Source organism: Gorilla gorilla, chromosome 7 (genome assembly GCF_029281585.2).
Source record: "Gorilla gorilla gorilla isolate KB3781 chromosome 7, NHGRI_mGorGor1-v2.1_pri, whole genome shotgun sequence".
Lineage (NCBI taxonomy): Eukaryota > Metazoa > Chordata > Mammalia > Primates > Hominidae > Gorilla > Gorilla gorilla.
The window spans coordinates 104,419,284-104,436,113 of NC_073231.2; the positions used below are offsets into that span (position 1 = coordinate 104,419,284).

At 37.0% G+C, this 16,830-nt stretch overlaps 1 protein-coding gene across 10 annotated transcripts in view; it reads right to left on the bottom strand.

The window, feature by feature from the left end:
* Positions 1 to 16,830, bottom strand: part of STK3 (serine/threonine kinase 3) — a 422,170-nt gene that overhangs the window by 198,800 nt on the left and 206,540 nt on the right. For all 10 annotated transcript variants that reach the window (XR_008667625.2, XR_008667626.2, XR_010135011.1 and 7 more), the window contains one exon: positions 1,961 to 2,098. Coding sequence is in view for 6 of the 10 variants with exons in the window: in XM_031013812.3 (XP_030869672.1) it covers positions 1,961 to 2,098 (138 nt within the window). In the remaining 4 variants the exon portion in view is untranslated. The remainder of the gene's footprint in view (positions 1 to 1,960; positions 2,099 to 16,830) is intronic.

A 16,830-nucleotide genomic window follows, 5' to 3' on the forward strand; every position in this document is an offset into this window, starting at 1 on the left:
AGATAGCTCACGCCTATAATCCCAGGAATTTGGGAGGCCAAAGTGGGCAGATTACTTGAGCCCAGGAGTTCGAGACTAGCCTGGGCAACATGGCGAATCCTGTCTCTACGAAACAGACAAAAGTTAGCTGGATGTGGTGGCATGCATCTGTAGTCCCAGCTACTCAGGAGGCTGAGGTGGGAGGATAGGTGGAGCCCGGGAGGTAGAGGTTTCAGTGAGCGAGATCATGCCACTGCACTCCAGCGGGGGCAATACAGTGAGACCCTATCTCAAAAAATACATGGGCCGGGCACGGTGGCTCATGTCTGTAATCCCAGCACTTTGGGAGGCTGAGGCAGGCGGATCACTTGAGGTCAGGAGTTCGATACCAGCCTGATCAACATGGTGAAACTCTGTCTCTACTAATAATACAAAAATTAGCCAGGCATGGTGGCACACACCTGTAATCCCAACTACTTGGGAGGCTAAGGCACGAGAATCACTTGAAACCAAGAGGCAGAGGTTGCAATGAGCCAGGTGCCACTGCACTCTAGCCTGGGTGACAGAGTGAGATACCATCTCAAAAAAATAAAAAATAAAATATATACACACACATATAATATACATATATAACACATACATATATATTTCAAGTGAATATTGACAATATTTCAAAATAAATGTTTTCATCAATTTTTGTGGAAAAATAAAATTTTACCATCTTAACCATTAATTTTTGAAAGGTAGTATTTGCACATAACCCAAATCTCAAAAGTCTCATAAACAGTTTTCATCAAAAAGCAAGTCTCCATCCCAGTCCTGCCCCATCCATAGTTAGTTACCTTTTCTGGAGGCCAGTTTCTTGCTTATTTTTCCAGAGATACTTCATTATAAGCATTAAGATATGTATATATGTTGTGTGTACATAGGTGTATTTTTCCAGTAACTCTTTTTCTTGTACTTTAAATTGTTTCCAACTTGTTGACAGATATTTAGGATCTTTCCAATCTTTTACAATTTCAATGTTCTACGAATATTTTTACACGTTATTTCACACATGGTTAAACATTTCTGTAGAATAAATTCCTAGAAGTGCAATTGTTGCATCAAAGAATATATGGATTTTTATTTTAAATAGATATTGCTGTACTGGCATCTATGGAGACTGAGTACCAAGTTACACTTTCATAACAATAAACATTATACTTAAGAGCCTGTTTTCCATACCCCTCAATACATCCTTTTGGAAAAATGGGACTTTGGAAAGTTATTTTTTTTTTTTCCTTTTTTCTTTTTTTGTTCTTTTAACCCAATGGTTCTTTTAGAGACAGGGAAGTCCCTTTTTACAAGAACCATGTTTTTCATCCTTTTGTCACTTAACAATAGAAATCATTTAGCAAATATCAAGTTTTGTTAATGTGAGACATACTTATTATTAGCTGAAAGTTCTAAGACTATTCTGTTGGGGAAATTAAGATTCACAAACACCTATTATAAACATTAAATTATTTCTATTTGCATTAAATTTTAAGGTAGATTTTAAAATCTACTGACATTCTGGATACAAAGTCTACTTACAATTATTCTATCAAAAAAAATTGAAACTCTGAAGCTCTTCATTTAGATAATCCTGTAACTGATATTTACAATGTGATAATCTCTTCAATGAGTCCAGGGATCTTGTACTTACATATTTTATGGTGGAGCAAAAAGTCAAAGGATAAATGCTGAGTCAAGGAACAGAAGAAAAAAAAAACCATGAGAAATAGTAACTATGAAGACAAAGATTCCTTTCTGAAAGGAGAATGCTTTGGAAATTTTGTTTTAAAACGACTCTGGGGGAAATGAGGGGATGAGAGGGGAGGAAAGAAAAGAAGGGAGCAAACAGGAGGGGAGGGGAGGTTTACATCTTTAGAAATCAGTTATGAAACACACAGCAATTCTGGCCAATGTCAGAAAGCTGAAAGGTACAAGCACTGACCTGTAAAAGTTGTGTTGCAGTAGCTCTCTGCTCAGGATTCTTCACCAAACACTTTTTAACAAAATCGGTGAAATCATCGGACCAAAGTTCTGGCTTTCTGAATGTTGGTGGTGGATTTGTGGGAATCATAAAAATAGCCTAGTACAAATGAAATATCCAAAAGACAGTAAGAATCACACTAGCACAATCAAATAAACAAATCTCTTTATCTGTCTTTTTATCAGACTCTAAATTTGAAAAACAAATTTAAGCTGTTCTAGGATTTCTAGTTAAGACTGAAATTCAGGAAGCCAGTCCATCTGCTACTAATGTAATCATTTCCCATTAAATTTCCTCTATTTGAATTGTAGCTCATTGAGCACATCATTCTTTATTTTACCTATTACTTTTTTTTATCAGTCTCTAAAGAAGACTACATTTCTGACCCACTAAGGACTTTCCCTAAACATATATATTCCCAAATTTTGCTACTACATGCCAGATTTACTTCTTGTTTCAGTTTTATATAAGCATTGCTGCTTAAAATGGGTAGTAGGAGTCCAATTTGCTTTTGCAATCCAGAATATTTAAGTAAAATTACCTCTATAATTTGAAATAATACTTGATAGAGCCAAGACTTTTCTCTTTTTAAATATGAGTCAAAATTTCAAATGAAAAATTTCAAAGGTAATATACTACTTTAATTTATTACTAATGATTGAGTACTTATAATTTAGTGGTAATGATAATACATTCAGGAAGCTCAAAATTCAAAAGCCATAAAAAGAGTCCATCTCATCTCTTGCCTCCTAGATAGTCAGCCTGGCCTGTTTTTGCTTTTAATCTGAGTATGTCTATGACCCAAGAAGTAGATTAAAAAAACAAAAAAAAAACCTGAAGACATTCTAAATATGAAATACAAGTCAGTTAGGGGATTAATGTAGATGTCCCAACATGAGTAATAAAATGTTCAAACTAGAATAGTATCTACAGGAATGAAATGGAAGAAATGAAGCATGAGATACTTCAAAGGAGGAACCAAGAGTAAATGCTAATAATATTGTTTTGGAGAGGTGAAAAAAGGAAGCATGAAAAATTACTCCAGAATTCAAGAAATAAGAAATAGGTACCTTAAATTGCAAGGTACTCAGGTATTTTAATAATTGCCTATATCATTCTTTTGAATGCCCTCAGAATATGCAGCCATTTAATATAATGCATTATCATTGGTTTCTAACTTGGAAAGTGATCAAATGGACTTTCTGTGGACACAGCGGCAAAGACTCAATATCCAAGCCTGTTGATTATACGTTGAGAGTCAATCTTTTTACCAGTATATGCATCTTCTTTCAAAAAACATAAATTCTTTAATAGATTAGAATATTTTTATATACCTCACGTCATGTTATACATATTACATCTATGATAGTCTTTCAAAAGCAGTGTAGCCAGTATTACAAAACAATAAACATCTTTCAATCAAACAAATATTTATAAAGCATTTTTGTGTGTTCAGAACAATGCTATAATTTAGAGGTATCAAAACAAAGGGCCACAGGCCAAATAGTGCCAGTGGACCTACTTCGTTCAGACAAAATCTATCTCACATTGCCACAAGATGAATCTGCTGTAATTAGACTCATTTAAACTAGGACATATGTTCTTCCTTTTGCATGAGCTCTATCTAGCCTGGCTCAATTATCTACTTTATGTGATGGTCCCTTTAAATATCAGACCTTATAAACCCAGCTATTACAGTTTTTAAAATAGGATACATATCTCAGACCCCCAGAGCTCACAGTCAACTTGTGCAGAAAAAAAAAAAACACATATGAAACAAATAGCAAACAACAGAGTGCCAGACAATGAAATTCTGCCTGCAAATAACCTAATTAATCTCAGACAGCTCCACAGTTGAGGCAGAACCTAATAAGGCTTTAAAAAATGAGTAAAATGGGGTTAAAAGCAGCTGCTGGAAAAGGCACACAAAACCACCTGCTACTTCCAACTAGAGAATAAAAATAAATTTGAACTCTCATCTCCGCGAAACAGTTCAAAGGACTTACATAAGCCCCTATATAGACTGACCTCAAACTGCAGGTAAATTATACTAGATTGTCTGGATAAATATTGTTCATCTGCACTTCTGTTGTAAACTGGTGGATAACACAATGATTTATGTCCTTGAAGCCAATGCTCCCCTTTGAACTTTGAGGCAATGAGTTGCAGTCTTATCTTGAGATAATCTTAACATATAAGGCTCACCTTAGCAGTAGCTATTAGAAACCCAAGGATAAAAAGCTTAACTCTAACTCTTATTTACCCAGTACTCTCATAAAGTGAACCTAAAATGTCACATTCTACCCTCAAATATGCATTGAACAAGCATGAACACCGAGCATACAGTCCAAACAAATAAGTCTTAGCGTATGATCTACACCAAAATGTCTCCAGGAAAACCACTATGCCATTTATTTCCATTTTTTAAGGCTAGCTCATCAATAATAGATTTTCTTGACAGCCTTACTGTACTAATTTAACTAATTTAACCTAATAATGAACCACAGAGGATCCTCTTAAGAATCTCTAGGTTTTATATGAGTTGATTAGGTAACAGGCCCCTTCTATAGAAAGTTTTGGCAATCAGTGGCTCACTTTAGACTAACAATTCATTCTCTTGCCACCAACCAAATCACAGGGACACACATTACAGCCATATAATTTATCTTATCTCTAACACCATTTTGATTGAAGAATGTTAGTAAAATAAATGACATGATTATCCTTGTGTTTGTTTCTACACAATGTGTTGCTTAACTACATACCAAACCTCTGATTATGTTTCTAAAAGAACTACTCTGATCACAAGCAGTTTAATAAGCCAAGAAATCTAGGTGCTTCAAAACAACTAATTATCTTCATGCCTGAAACGTCATGCCTTAGACTGCAAGAGTACCCAGGAGATGTGGAAAGGGCTGAAAATGAGAATCTACAATGACTGAACTTTATAATCTCAGTGGAATGAGTCAACACATGTCTGACTCTACAGCAGCTGAGACTGTGAATGTATAGAAGTGATGGGCATGCCAGAATAACAAAGAAATTCATGCTATTATTTAAGAACCTCAGATATATGAGCAAAAGGTTATCTTCACAACAAATAAATGAGATAAAGGATGAGAAAACACTATAAAACTATAAAGAAGTAAACAAATATAGCTGTTTCCTGATAGCAAACATAATACACAGGTAACAAGCTAAATAAAATTTAAAAATAATTTCTGGAAAGGAAATAAAGTAATTACACTAATTTATAAAAGACAGTACAAATAAAAGCAAACAGTACAATGTGATGAGGCCAATACTGGACATGGGTCAGAAAAACTGGCTTGAGTTCTAAATCACTACCTGACTGTGTGGCTTTAGTATCATTTTGTTTTTTTTCCAAGTTAGGAGGTTGAACTGGATGTTTATCAGGTCCCGTACTGGGTATAAAAAGACCCTGCCACTCTTTACCAGGTATTAAAAAACCCTGGCACTCTAACTGCCTAGCAATTGAAGGGTAAAATTATACTAAACAAGTATTAAATTGCTAGTTAGAAAAGGGATGGAGAAGAGGAAAAAGAGGGAAGGACAGGAAAAGGCCTTTTAGATGTTAATATAAAAATGTGAATCTAGGCCAGGTGCAGTGACTCACGCCTGTAATCCCAACACTTTGAGGGGCTGAGGCAGGTGGATCACCTGAGGCCAGGAGTTCGAGACCAGCCTGGCCAATATGGTGAAACCCTGTCTCTCCCAAAAAAACAAAAATTAGCCAGGCGTGGTGGCAGGCACTTGTAATCCCAGCTACTCGGGTGGCTGAGGCAGAATTGCTTGAACCTGGGAGACGGAGGTTACAACGAGCCAAGATCACGCCATTGCACTACAGCCTGGGCAACAAGAGGGAAACTCCATCTAAAAAAGAAAAAAAATGTGAATCTAAATTTTTATCACTATTCCCTCAAAAGCAAATATGAAATATACAGAAATTTTGAAGAGAATAGTAAATCTAAAGTGAAACTTTCTCCTATAATAAAGTTTCCACAGTAAGCACAGAGTTAAAGTATTGGGAACATGAACTCACAATTCACTCCAGCTCCAGTAGCAATCATTAATCTGGCCAAGAAAGGCCAATATGCCAGCCTGGAAACCAAATTAAGGGAGAGGGTGCAGCTGGTATTCTGGAAGTACAAAGTAAATAAGAGAACCAGCTCTAGACGGCACTGGGTACATAACAGCACCATTATTAGTAACTATCTGACCTATTTAACTACTCTATGCCTCTGTTCCCATATCTTAATATGGGAATGTTAGGGCTGTTCTGAATTTTAAATAGATTAATACATGTAAAACACTTAGAATAGTGCCTGCCACAATTGTAAATGCTCAATAATGTGAGCTATTATTAACCTAATTTTACGACTGAGGCTCACAAGAGTAAGCTAGCTTATTCAAGATCACACAGCTAGTAAAGTGAATGTCAAAATTAGAACAAGTTTGATTCCTTAGCATATGCTACCTCACATTACCACTGCTTCCATCAAATTTCTGCTGCACATAATTTTATTTTAAGATAAAGGCTCTGTTATATACATTCAGTCTCTAGAAAAAAGTGGAAAAGTACTTGTAACAAAGAAGATTATAGTTTTACTGTCTCTAACGGTGGAAAACTGAAGAAAAAAAAAAAGCCAAACAATTGAGGGTGCTAAGTAAACTATATATGAATAACATAAAGTAACATATTGCCATAAAAACTGACAAATGTGTGAATTACAAAACCACAAAGAAAAGTTCTTAAAAAGCAAAAATGAGGGAGTAAAACAGTAAAGACTGCTTTCACATAAAAATGACTAGTATGCAGCAATAAAAACTAAAAGATGGTATAGAATCTTAAAAATTTAAACTGTCAATTCATAGCAGCAATTATGTACAAGATTGTATGAGTGTCTTTAAAATTTATTTTTACTATGATGGTTTTTAAATTTTTTTTAACTTTTAAAAATTATACTTGCAGCTAGGCATAGTGGCTCATGCCTGTAGTCCCTGAGCTAAGGGGCTGAGGGAGGTGGATCGCTTGAGCCCAGGAGCTCAAGAAAAACCTAGGCAACACAATGAGATCCTGACTCTATTAAATATATATACATATATTTAAAAATATTTAAAAATTATACTCACAATTGCAAAAGCTTCATTTGATACCACCCCTTAAGCTGTCACCTATTCCAGTCTGCCCCACAACCACCTCTTACTCATGCACTATTTAAATCCCAATACAATCAATTGTAAATCTCAACCATCTTTCAAGACTGAAATATAATATCCCTTTAATACAATCCAACAATATCATAAAACATGGCTGTAGAGAAAAGCAAAAGTGAACAAAAGCCAACACTTAAAGAACTTTGTCATAAATTTCACTCTCTCAGATAGAAGTCCTATGATCAGTTCAACTGACTTTTGTAAGCACATAAATGTATCCATACCTGCAATATATTAACTTCTTCAAGAAATTTAGAGTCTAATGGAATATAAAAATGTATATCAGATCATTTTAATAAAATAGTGTAAGTGCTCAAATACATGTGAGCAATAGGTATTACAAAGGATGACTGAGCCCAAATGGGTATGTGAGCTAAATGGGTATGGGAAGATGAGATTTCAGCTGAGTCATAAAGAATGAGTGAGTCAGTGAAGCATAGAAAGGAGACCAGCATCTTCTCAGTTGTGAAGTCTGAAACCTCATGGAGCTGTGAGAGAAACTGACTTATTTCAGATGTAGGGCAGGGAAATTACGAGATGAGCCAAAGGCATCTTGTTGCCCATAAAGAAAGAAATCACTCAAATACTAACTGGATCACATCAGAAGTTCAGCACTTGTAGAACTTAGTATCAGCCATAAAAGAGTCTGATTTAACTGATCTGGGGTGACGACAAGGCACAATATTTTCTTACATCTGCCAAGCAATTCTAATATGTGAGTAACATGGAGAACCACTATTCTAAAATATAAAATACAAGACAAGTGCTATCACTCTTAAATATCTCAACTTCAGACCTTTCCGTATTTTAATATTGTACTCTGATTAGTTATAAACTCATTCTAAATGCCCTGGATAACATGGAAACTACCTGAAGGCAAGACAGTGTCTTCTATTGTCTGAATGTTTGTGTCTCTTGCAAAATTCTTATGTTCAAAGCAAATCACCAACGTGATGGTATTAGAAGGTGGGGCCTTTGGGAGGCGATTAGGTCATAAGGGCTCCACCTTTGTGAATGGAATTAATGCCCTCATAAACAAGTCCCCACAGAACCATCTAATCCCTTCTGCCAAATAAGGACACATAGAAGGTGCCTTCTGTGAGGAACAAGCCCTAACTAGACACCAAATCTGCTAGCACCTAGATCTTGAACTTCCAAGCCTCCAGAACTGTGAGCAATACATATCTTTTGTACATAAATTACCCAGTCTAACGTATTTTGTTATAGCAACCCAAATAGACTATACAATCACTTAAGTTTTATATGTCAACTGCATTAGGCATAGTACTTCTCCATAGTAAAACCTAAATTTATATTGAGAGTGTTGATATAAAGACATCCAGTTAAGTATGGTAACTGAACATACTGATTTACCTCAACTCCTTCCCCAAAATCCTGCTAAAGTACAGTAAGAATTTTAAAAAAGCTTAACCTCCAAAGAGAGAAGGGCAATAGAAAATAAGAGACAGCAATAAAATTTTGGAAATAGAAAGTAGATGAAAGAGTCATAACTGACTCAAAAGATCTGAGAAATCAGTAAGAAGCACATCAATTCCCTCCAAATAACTAAAAAAAAAAAAAAAAAAAAAGCCTAAGAACTTGGAAGTACCAAATATATCTAAAGATAGTGGACACCTGTAACAAGGAGCACACCTGGTACCAAGATCTTGGCTTCTAAAATGCCAATCCCCAGTAAAAGAAACCTATGCTCCTTGAGGAAATGACTAATTTCAAAGGTCAAAATAGGAAAATCACAAGGTTAGCTTTGGGTATCTTGCTAGGCCAGAAGGTAAGGAAACACTCAAAGATTAATGGTATTATGTCAAAAGGACATATAAATAACCAAATTTAGGATAATTTGAGCATCAAAATAATAATAGTAATAATGACTATAACTGATTACAACAAATTGAAAACAATTAGTCTACAGTGTTTTTTTTTTTTTTAATTTTTGAGATGGAGTCTCACTGTCACCCATCCAGGCTGGAGTGCAGTGACATGATCTAGGCTCACTGCAACTTCTACCTCCCGGGTTCAAGCGATTCTCATGCCTCAGCCTCCCAAGTAGCTGGGATTACAGGTGCCCGCCACCATGCCTGGCTATTTTTCACATTTTTAGTAGAGACAAGGTTTCACCATACTGGCCAGGCTAATCTCAAACTCCTGACCTCAAGTGATCTGCCCACCTTGGCCTCCCAAAGTGCTGGGATTACAGGTGTGAGCCACCGCACCTGGCCTATGACAATATTTTTCAAAGAGTTTAAGAAAAGCTGTTCTTTATAGAAAAAATCTAAAAATACACAGTAACTGAAATACAGTATCAACATATTGCACCCTCAATGTAATTTAATGATCAATTCAGGCAAGGAACACCAATGGATACTTGAGTTTGGATATCTGTCCCCTCCAAATCTCATGTTGAAATGTGGTCCTCAATGCTGGAAGTGGGGCCTGGGAAGGAAGGGAAGAAGGAAGGGAAGGAAGAAGGGAAGGGAAGGAAGAAGGGAAGGGAAGGAGGGAAAGATGATGTAGAGAGATAGAATGAATAATGCCCCCACCCCCCAAGATGTCTACGTTCTAATCCCCAGACTTGTGAATATGTTACTTTACATGGCAAAAAGGATTTTGAAGATAAGATTAAGTTAAAAGTCTTGAGGTGGACAGATTATCCTAAATTATCTAGGCAGGCCAAATGTAATCAGAAGGGTCCTAAAAAGTGGAAGAGGGAGCCAGGAGAGTCAGAGGGAGATGTGAGTTTGGAATAATGGTCTGCTTTGAAGCAGTCTTCAAATAATGCTGCTTTGAAGATAAAGGAAGAGGGCCATGAGCCAAAGAATGTGGGCAGCCTTTAGAAGCTTGAAAAAGCAAGGAAACAAATTCTCTCTGAGATACTCCAGGATAAAAAAGCTTCCCTGCCACCACTTCAGATGTAGCCTAGTGAGATCTGTGTTAGACACTGTATTTTGGAAAGCTCCAAAATAATCTCCTTTGACTCCATGTCCCACATCCAGGGCACACTGATAAAAGGCGTGCGCTCCCAAAGCCTTCAGCCACTCCATCCCTATGGCCCTGCAGGGTTCAGCCCCTGAGGCTGCTCTCATAGGCTGGCATTGGGTGCCTATGGGTTTTCCAAGTGCATAGTGCCAGCTATTGGTAGCTCTATCTGGAGGGGTCTGGAGGATGGTGGCCCTCTTCTCACAGCTCCACCAGGCAGTACTCCAGTGAAGACTCTAACCCCATATTTCCCTCCTGCATTGCCCTAGTAGAGGTTCTCCATGAAAGCTACAGCCCTACAGCAGACTTCTGCCTGGACATTCAGGCTTTTCCATATCTCCTCTAAAATCTAGGCTGGGGTTCCCAAGTCTCAACTGTTGCCTTCCTTTTAGTTATGAAAATGGCTGCAGCTGGCTTTTGCACCCTCAAATAAGTTTTTCTTTTCTACCACATGGCTGGGCTGCAAATTTTTCAACTTTTATGTTCTGCTTCCCCTTTAAATACAAGTTTGAGTTTTACATCATTTCTTTGCTCATGCATATGGGCACAGGTTGTTAGAAGCAGCCAGGTCACCTCTTGAACACTTTACTGCTTAGAAATTTCTTCTGCCAGATACCCTAAATCATCAGTCTCAAGTTCAAAGATCCACAGATCCCCAGGGCAGGGGTAAAATGCCACTAGGTTCTTTGTTAATGCATAATAAAAGTGACATTTGCTCCAGTTCCCAGTAAGTTCCTCATCTCCATCCGAAACCTCATCAGCATGGATTTCATTGTCCATATGACTATCAACATTTTGGTCACAATTTAACAAGTCTCTAGGAAGTTCCAAACTTTCCCTTATTTTCCTGTCTTCTTATGAGCCCTCCATACTCTTCCAGCCTCTGCCTTTACCCACTTTCAAAGCTGCTTCCACATTTTCAGGTATCTTTATAGCAATGCACTACTCCTTGGCACTGATTTTCTGTATTGGTCTATTCTCACATTTCAATAAAGAAATATCTGAGACTGGGTAATTTATAAAGAAAAGAAGTTTAACTGGCTCATGGTTCTGCAGGCTATATAGGAAGCATAGCAGTTTCTGTTTCAGGGAGACCTCAGGAAACTTACAATCATGGTGGAAGGTGAAGGGGAAGCAAGCACACCTTTTTTTTTTTTTTTTTTGAGGCACAGTTTCACTCTTGTCACCCAAGCTGGAGTGCAGCGGCATGATCTCGGCTCACTGCAACATCCGCCCGCCCATTTATGGTGATAACAACTTCTTCCTCTCTTACTTCCTCCCTCTCTGTCTTCACCCTGCCCCCAGCTATCTGTCTATACTAGTTTTCTATTTCTGCTGTAGTAAGTTATCACAAATGTAGTGGTTTATACAACACAAGTTTATTATCTTACAGCTCTTTAGGTTAGAAGTACAATATGGCTTGGCTCTGTGTCCCCACTTAAATCTCCTGTCAAATTGTAATCCCCAATGTTAGCGGTGGGGCCTGATGGGAGGTGATTGGACCATGGGGGTGGAGTTGTCATGAATGGTTTATTATCATCCCCTTGGTGCTGTTCTCATGATAGTGAGTTATCATAAGATGTGGTTGTTAAAAGTGTGTAGCACCTTCCCCCTTTCTTCCTCCTGCTCTAGCCATGAAATATATGTTTGTGGCCGGGTGTGGTAGCTCATGCCTGTAATCCCAGCGCTTTGAGAGGCTGAGGCAGTCGGATCACCTGAGGTCAGGAGTTTGAGACCAGCTTGGCCAACATGGCAAAACCCCGTCTCTGCTAAAAATACAAAAATTAGCCAGGTGTGGTGGTGGGTGCCTGTAATCCCAGCTACTTGGGAGGCTGAGGCAAGAGAACTGCTTGAAGAAGCTGTTATCTCCATAAATGGGCAGTATCAGGCTAGTATGATACTGCTGTACTGCCATCAGTATGTGGTCTCCACCTTCCAATTTACTTCATGGTTTAAGATGGGTGGTTGAACATTACCACACACTGACTCCAGAACTCAAAAAAAAGGGGAAGGGAATGGCAATATAGAGTATTAATCAGATCTCTTTACCCAGGCTCCCTAGAAGTCCAACACAACATTTCTCTTTTGCAGTGTTCTGAACACTTTTGAAGCTCTTTTCCAAGAGGCTGCAAAAGCCCATGGAATTTCCAGAGATAGAAATGTCTTTGTTATGCTAAGGAGTTGACACATGCCACGCGCCTAGATAGCTTCAGGATACAGGATGGTCAGCAGAAAGAATAAGCATGTAATTAGCAGGTTAGTATATTTAGCTGCCTGACCTCTGGTGAGTGGATACTAAAGACTGAGCTCAAACAAATGGCCAAAGGTTTAATCAATCATTACTACTTAATGAAACCCCAGTAAAAACTCTGTACATCTAGGCTTAGCAGAGCCTCCTGGTTGGCAAACACATTCACATGTCCTGATTCTACAAAAGGAAGTCACACAGGCTCTGTGTTCCCTCTCAGACATTATCATATGGGTCTCTTCATTTGACTGGTCCTCCTGATTAGCATCCTTTATAATAAACCTGTCATTCTAAGTATAGTTCTTTCCTGAATTCTGCCAGTCATTCAAGCAAGTTACCAAACCTGAGGGGATCAAAGGAACTGCTGAATGTATAGCCATTTAGTCAGAAGTATGGGTAACCTAGGGACAAATTAAGTGTAGCTGGTATCTGAAGAGTGGTCATGTTGGGGATCATGCCCTTGAACTTGTGGGGTCTGAGCTAACTCTGGATGGTTAGCGGTAGAACAGAACCACAGTACACTCAATTTGTGTTGAAATAGAATACTGTAATTCAGGTGGTATTCAAACGTATTTTCACTGTTTTTCAAATATAGCAAAATAGTGAAATTGATAAGCAACTGATATAAGAAGCACTTTTTAGACAAAGGTGAAAAATACTGTTTCTCTAACAGCTTTTCTCTACAGTTGTGGTTCTTGAGGTGTTCATGAACTCCTTCACAGGGCCCTTTCAGGGACCCACCAAGTCAAATCTTTTTTTCATAAAAACACTAAGCCATTCTTTTCCTTTTTCTCTCAATTGACATTTGCACTACAGGTACAAAAGCAATGACAGATAAAATTGCTGGCTCCCTAGCACCAATGAAGACAGTGGAACAAAACTGTAATCATTGTATTCTTCATTGTCATGCATTCACAATTTTTTTGAATTTGTGAATTCACAAAAAAGACACTTTTGATTAAGAAAATCCTTGATTTAAAAAATACTCTTTTTAGCAAATCTTTTTAGCATCTTTTTAGCATTTTGTAGTGAAATGAGAAATATGCATAAGCTATACCTGCTACATAATGAAGTACAATGGTTGTCTCAAGGAAAATTATCTGTGATTAAATTGCATGTTGAACTACAGCTTTTTTCATGAATCATCTTTTTCATTTGAAAGAAAAACTGAGAGATAAACTTTGATTATTCAGATTTGGATACTCGACAGACATTTTCTCAAAAGTGAATCAACTGAACCTATGACATCGTGGAAACACAGATGGTTTTTGATAACAATTATAAAATTTAAGTTTTCAGTTGAAAAGTCAAATTTTCAAAAGCTTCTATCTGCCACCATGAACTTAACAGTTTCCTAGTATTTAGAAACTTTTCTGATTTTTCCAAATGACAAATACATGACATTACCCATTCACATATGAATAAAGATCTATTCCAAGTACAAGATAGAGAAATAGATTTTAATGTAACAAAATAGAAAAACACACTACTATGGTTTCAGATTCTAACACCGGAATTAATCTTTAGAAAATTATCACTGTTGAATTTTGGTGTAGTATCAAAGGAAGAATATCATAATTACCAGAAAACAAATGATTAGAATATTGCTCCATCTTAATCACATTATCATATATGTGTTAGGCCAGATATTTTTCATACATTTCCATTGAAATAATGTGTTACAACACTCACAAATAAAAAAAAAATTCAACCATCTTCTATTAAGCTATCCACTCATTATTTTTATGAAAATAGTAATTGATTCATATAAACAAAAGCTCTTGGGTCCTCAATTCTTTAAAGTGAAAAGGACTGCTCAGGCCAAAAAACCTGAAAACCACTATTCTATAGTGAATGCAAACCAGGGAAACTAACAGGAATACTTTCTCCTGTTTGACGCATGTTCACCAGCAACAGTACCACAAACTTGTTTCATTTTATATTATGTCCTTCTAATTTGTTTACTTTTTTACATATTTGAAATTTTAACACAGATAAAATTTGGTATATAGTTTATTTTTTCTAAGTAACTGTATTTTAATATGCCTGAAAAAATAATGAAGAGACATGGTTCACAAGACATCAAAAGAGCATCCAGAAAAATGAAATTGGTAATGTGTCTCCATTCTGTCCAAGAAGAGGATGCCCTGGACCACTAAAAAATATACCTGGTCCTTGCAACAGATAAATTCAAGTGGTAGACACGGATGAGCATAGCTTGATGCAGTAGTCAATAAGATCATCCAACTAATCACCTTATTCTAGTAACCATTTTCACCTGACAGCCTTCTGGTCAAAATTTGGATTCCCATGTAAAACTGACTTCAGAAGAGAATATGGTGATGAACATCTGATTACTTGAGGGTTAAATATCTATTTTTAAAGTAATAAATTGGAATTTTGATTTGTATATCAGTGAACTTGGTTAATTTAAGTCCATCCTATGAGACAGTTCTATATTTATTACATTGGCAGATCGGTCTTCGAATAATAAATGCTGCTCTGCGATCTTGTCTGGGTAGCCAACTGATCTTCCTTAGAAAATACACAACTACAACCCTTCCGCAAGCATTATGCTCATACTACATCACTGATTACCTAAATTCACACCCTGACAAAGAAGAGGGCTCTGCCAATAACAAAGCATATTAAGTTATATATTTCAGAATAATGGAATAAGAGTGAAACTTTACTAAGAATAGTGAATAAAATAATATTTTAAATGTTAAATAAGTTTTGAGATAAGGCCTTTTAATGTTTAATTTTAGAATAATTCTAGGCATTTTAACAGCATAATAACTCCTCAAAAAAAGAAGTGTATGGTTTGGATGTCACTTTAAGCCATGAAATTTTTATCTCAGCTATTTAAATAAAGTATCTCATCTGAAATATGGTACAATGCATACTTTACACTGCATTAGCTATAACAATAAATAATGGATCATAAACATTTACATATTATAAAAAGAACAAAATGAAAGGTAAGACTATGCGGAAAAAATACTAGAACAACTACTAGAAGTTTACGAAAAATAAGAAGACAGTACAAAAACATCAATAAAACAGATTGAAAAATAAAGCTGATGAACTAATTGCCTTGAATGTATCAGAAAACTTAAGGGAAGACAAAATATTAGAAATCAGTGGCCAGGCACAGTGGCTCTGCCTGTAATCCCAGCACTTTGGGAGGCTGAGGCGGGTGGATCACGAGGTCAGGAGATCGAGACCATCCTGGCTAACACAGTGAAACCCCGTCTCTACTAAAAATACAAAAAATTAACCGGGCGTGGTGGTGGGCACCTGTAGTCCCAGCTACTCAGGAGGCTGAGGCAGGAGAATGGCATGAATCCGGGAGGTGGAGCTTGCAGTGAGCCGAGATCAGAGATCGCGCCACTGCACTCCAGCCTGGGTGACACAGTGAAACTCCGTCTCAAAAAAAAAAAAAAAAAAATTGACATATATCAGATAAACTAATTGCATGTATTATCAAAACAATTTCAGAAGCATGATAAAATTAAGAATCTGGAAGAAAACTTTCATAGTAACTTATCTTAGTAATAAAACAGAAAATGAATCAGAGCTTCAAAAGCAAGAAAGAAGAACCAATACCCCCATCCAAAGGAACTATCTGGAATGTACCAAAATGCTTCAAAACAGAAAAAAAAAACATATGATTACAAAATGAGAAAAAAGGAAATAATGAACAAAAGATTCGTGTAATGTAACTTAGTATAATTTGACCATAAGATTAGGGAAATAAATTAATACTAGTCATTAGCAGCTTTTGTATCACCTGGTAAAAGAGTTCCAAGGACAAGAAGTTCAACACCATGAAGTACTATTAGAAGATCAGAATATTATATGCAATACTGCCTAGCTTCATTTTACCAAAGTGCAACAATAATTCAATTCAATCCAAAGTAAATCAATAGCATCCATTGATTTTCTTTCTATTCTATTCCCACCTCTGACTCCTAAAACAGTGCAGCACACACGTCTTAGCTCTATCCCAGTGCCCCCACCACCATATGCCACCCTTGCAATAGCTGTGTCTTGTCTATCACTAGCCTGGTGCAGTCTGTCCTAATGAGGAAAAGCAGGGAAGATGCCTGCATAGGCTCAGGACCATTTAAATGGGGAATCCTGGGATCCTGGGTATGCAGAGCATGATCTAGGAGGGAAAACTATGGGCTCTAGCACAGAGATGTAGCATGGCCCATGCAGGGCATAATCTTTGGGCAAAGGCTCCAGTTACCAGGCCTAGTGCCTATAATTGACATACTATCCTCAAAATTATCATTTAGCATAAAATCATCCTGATTTGAGTTAAAATATTATGTCACTTTACAAC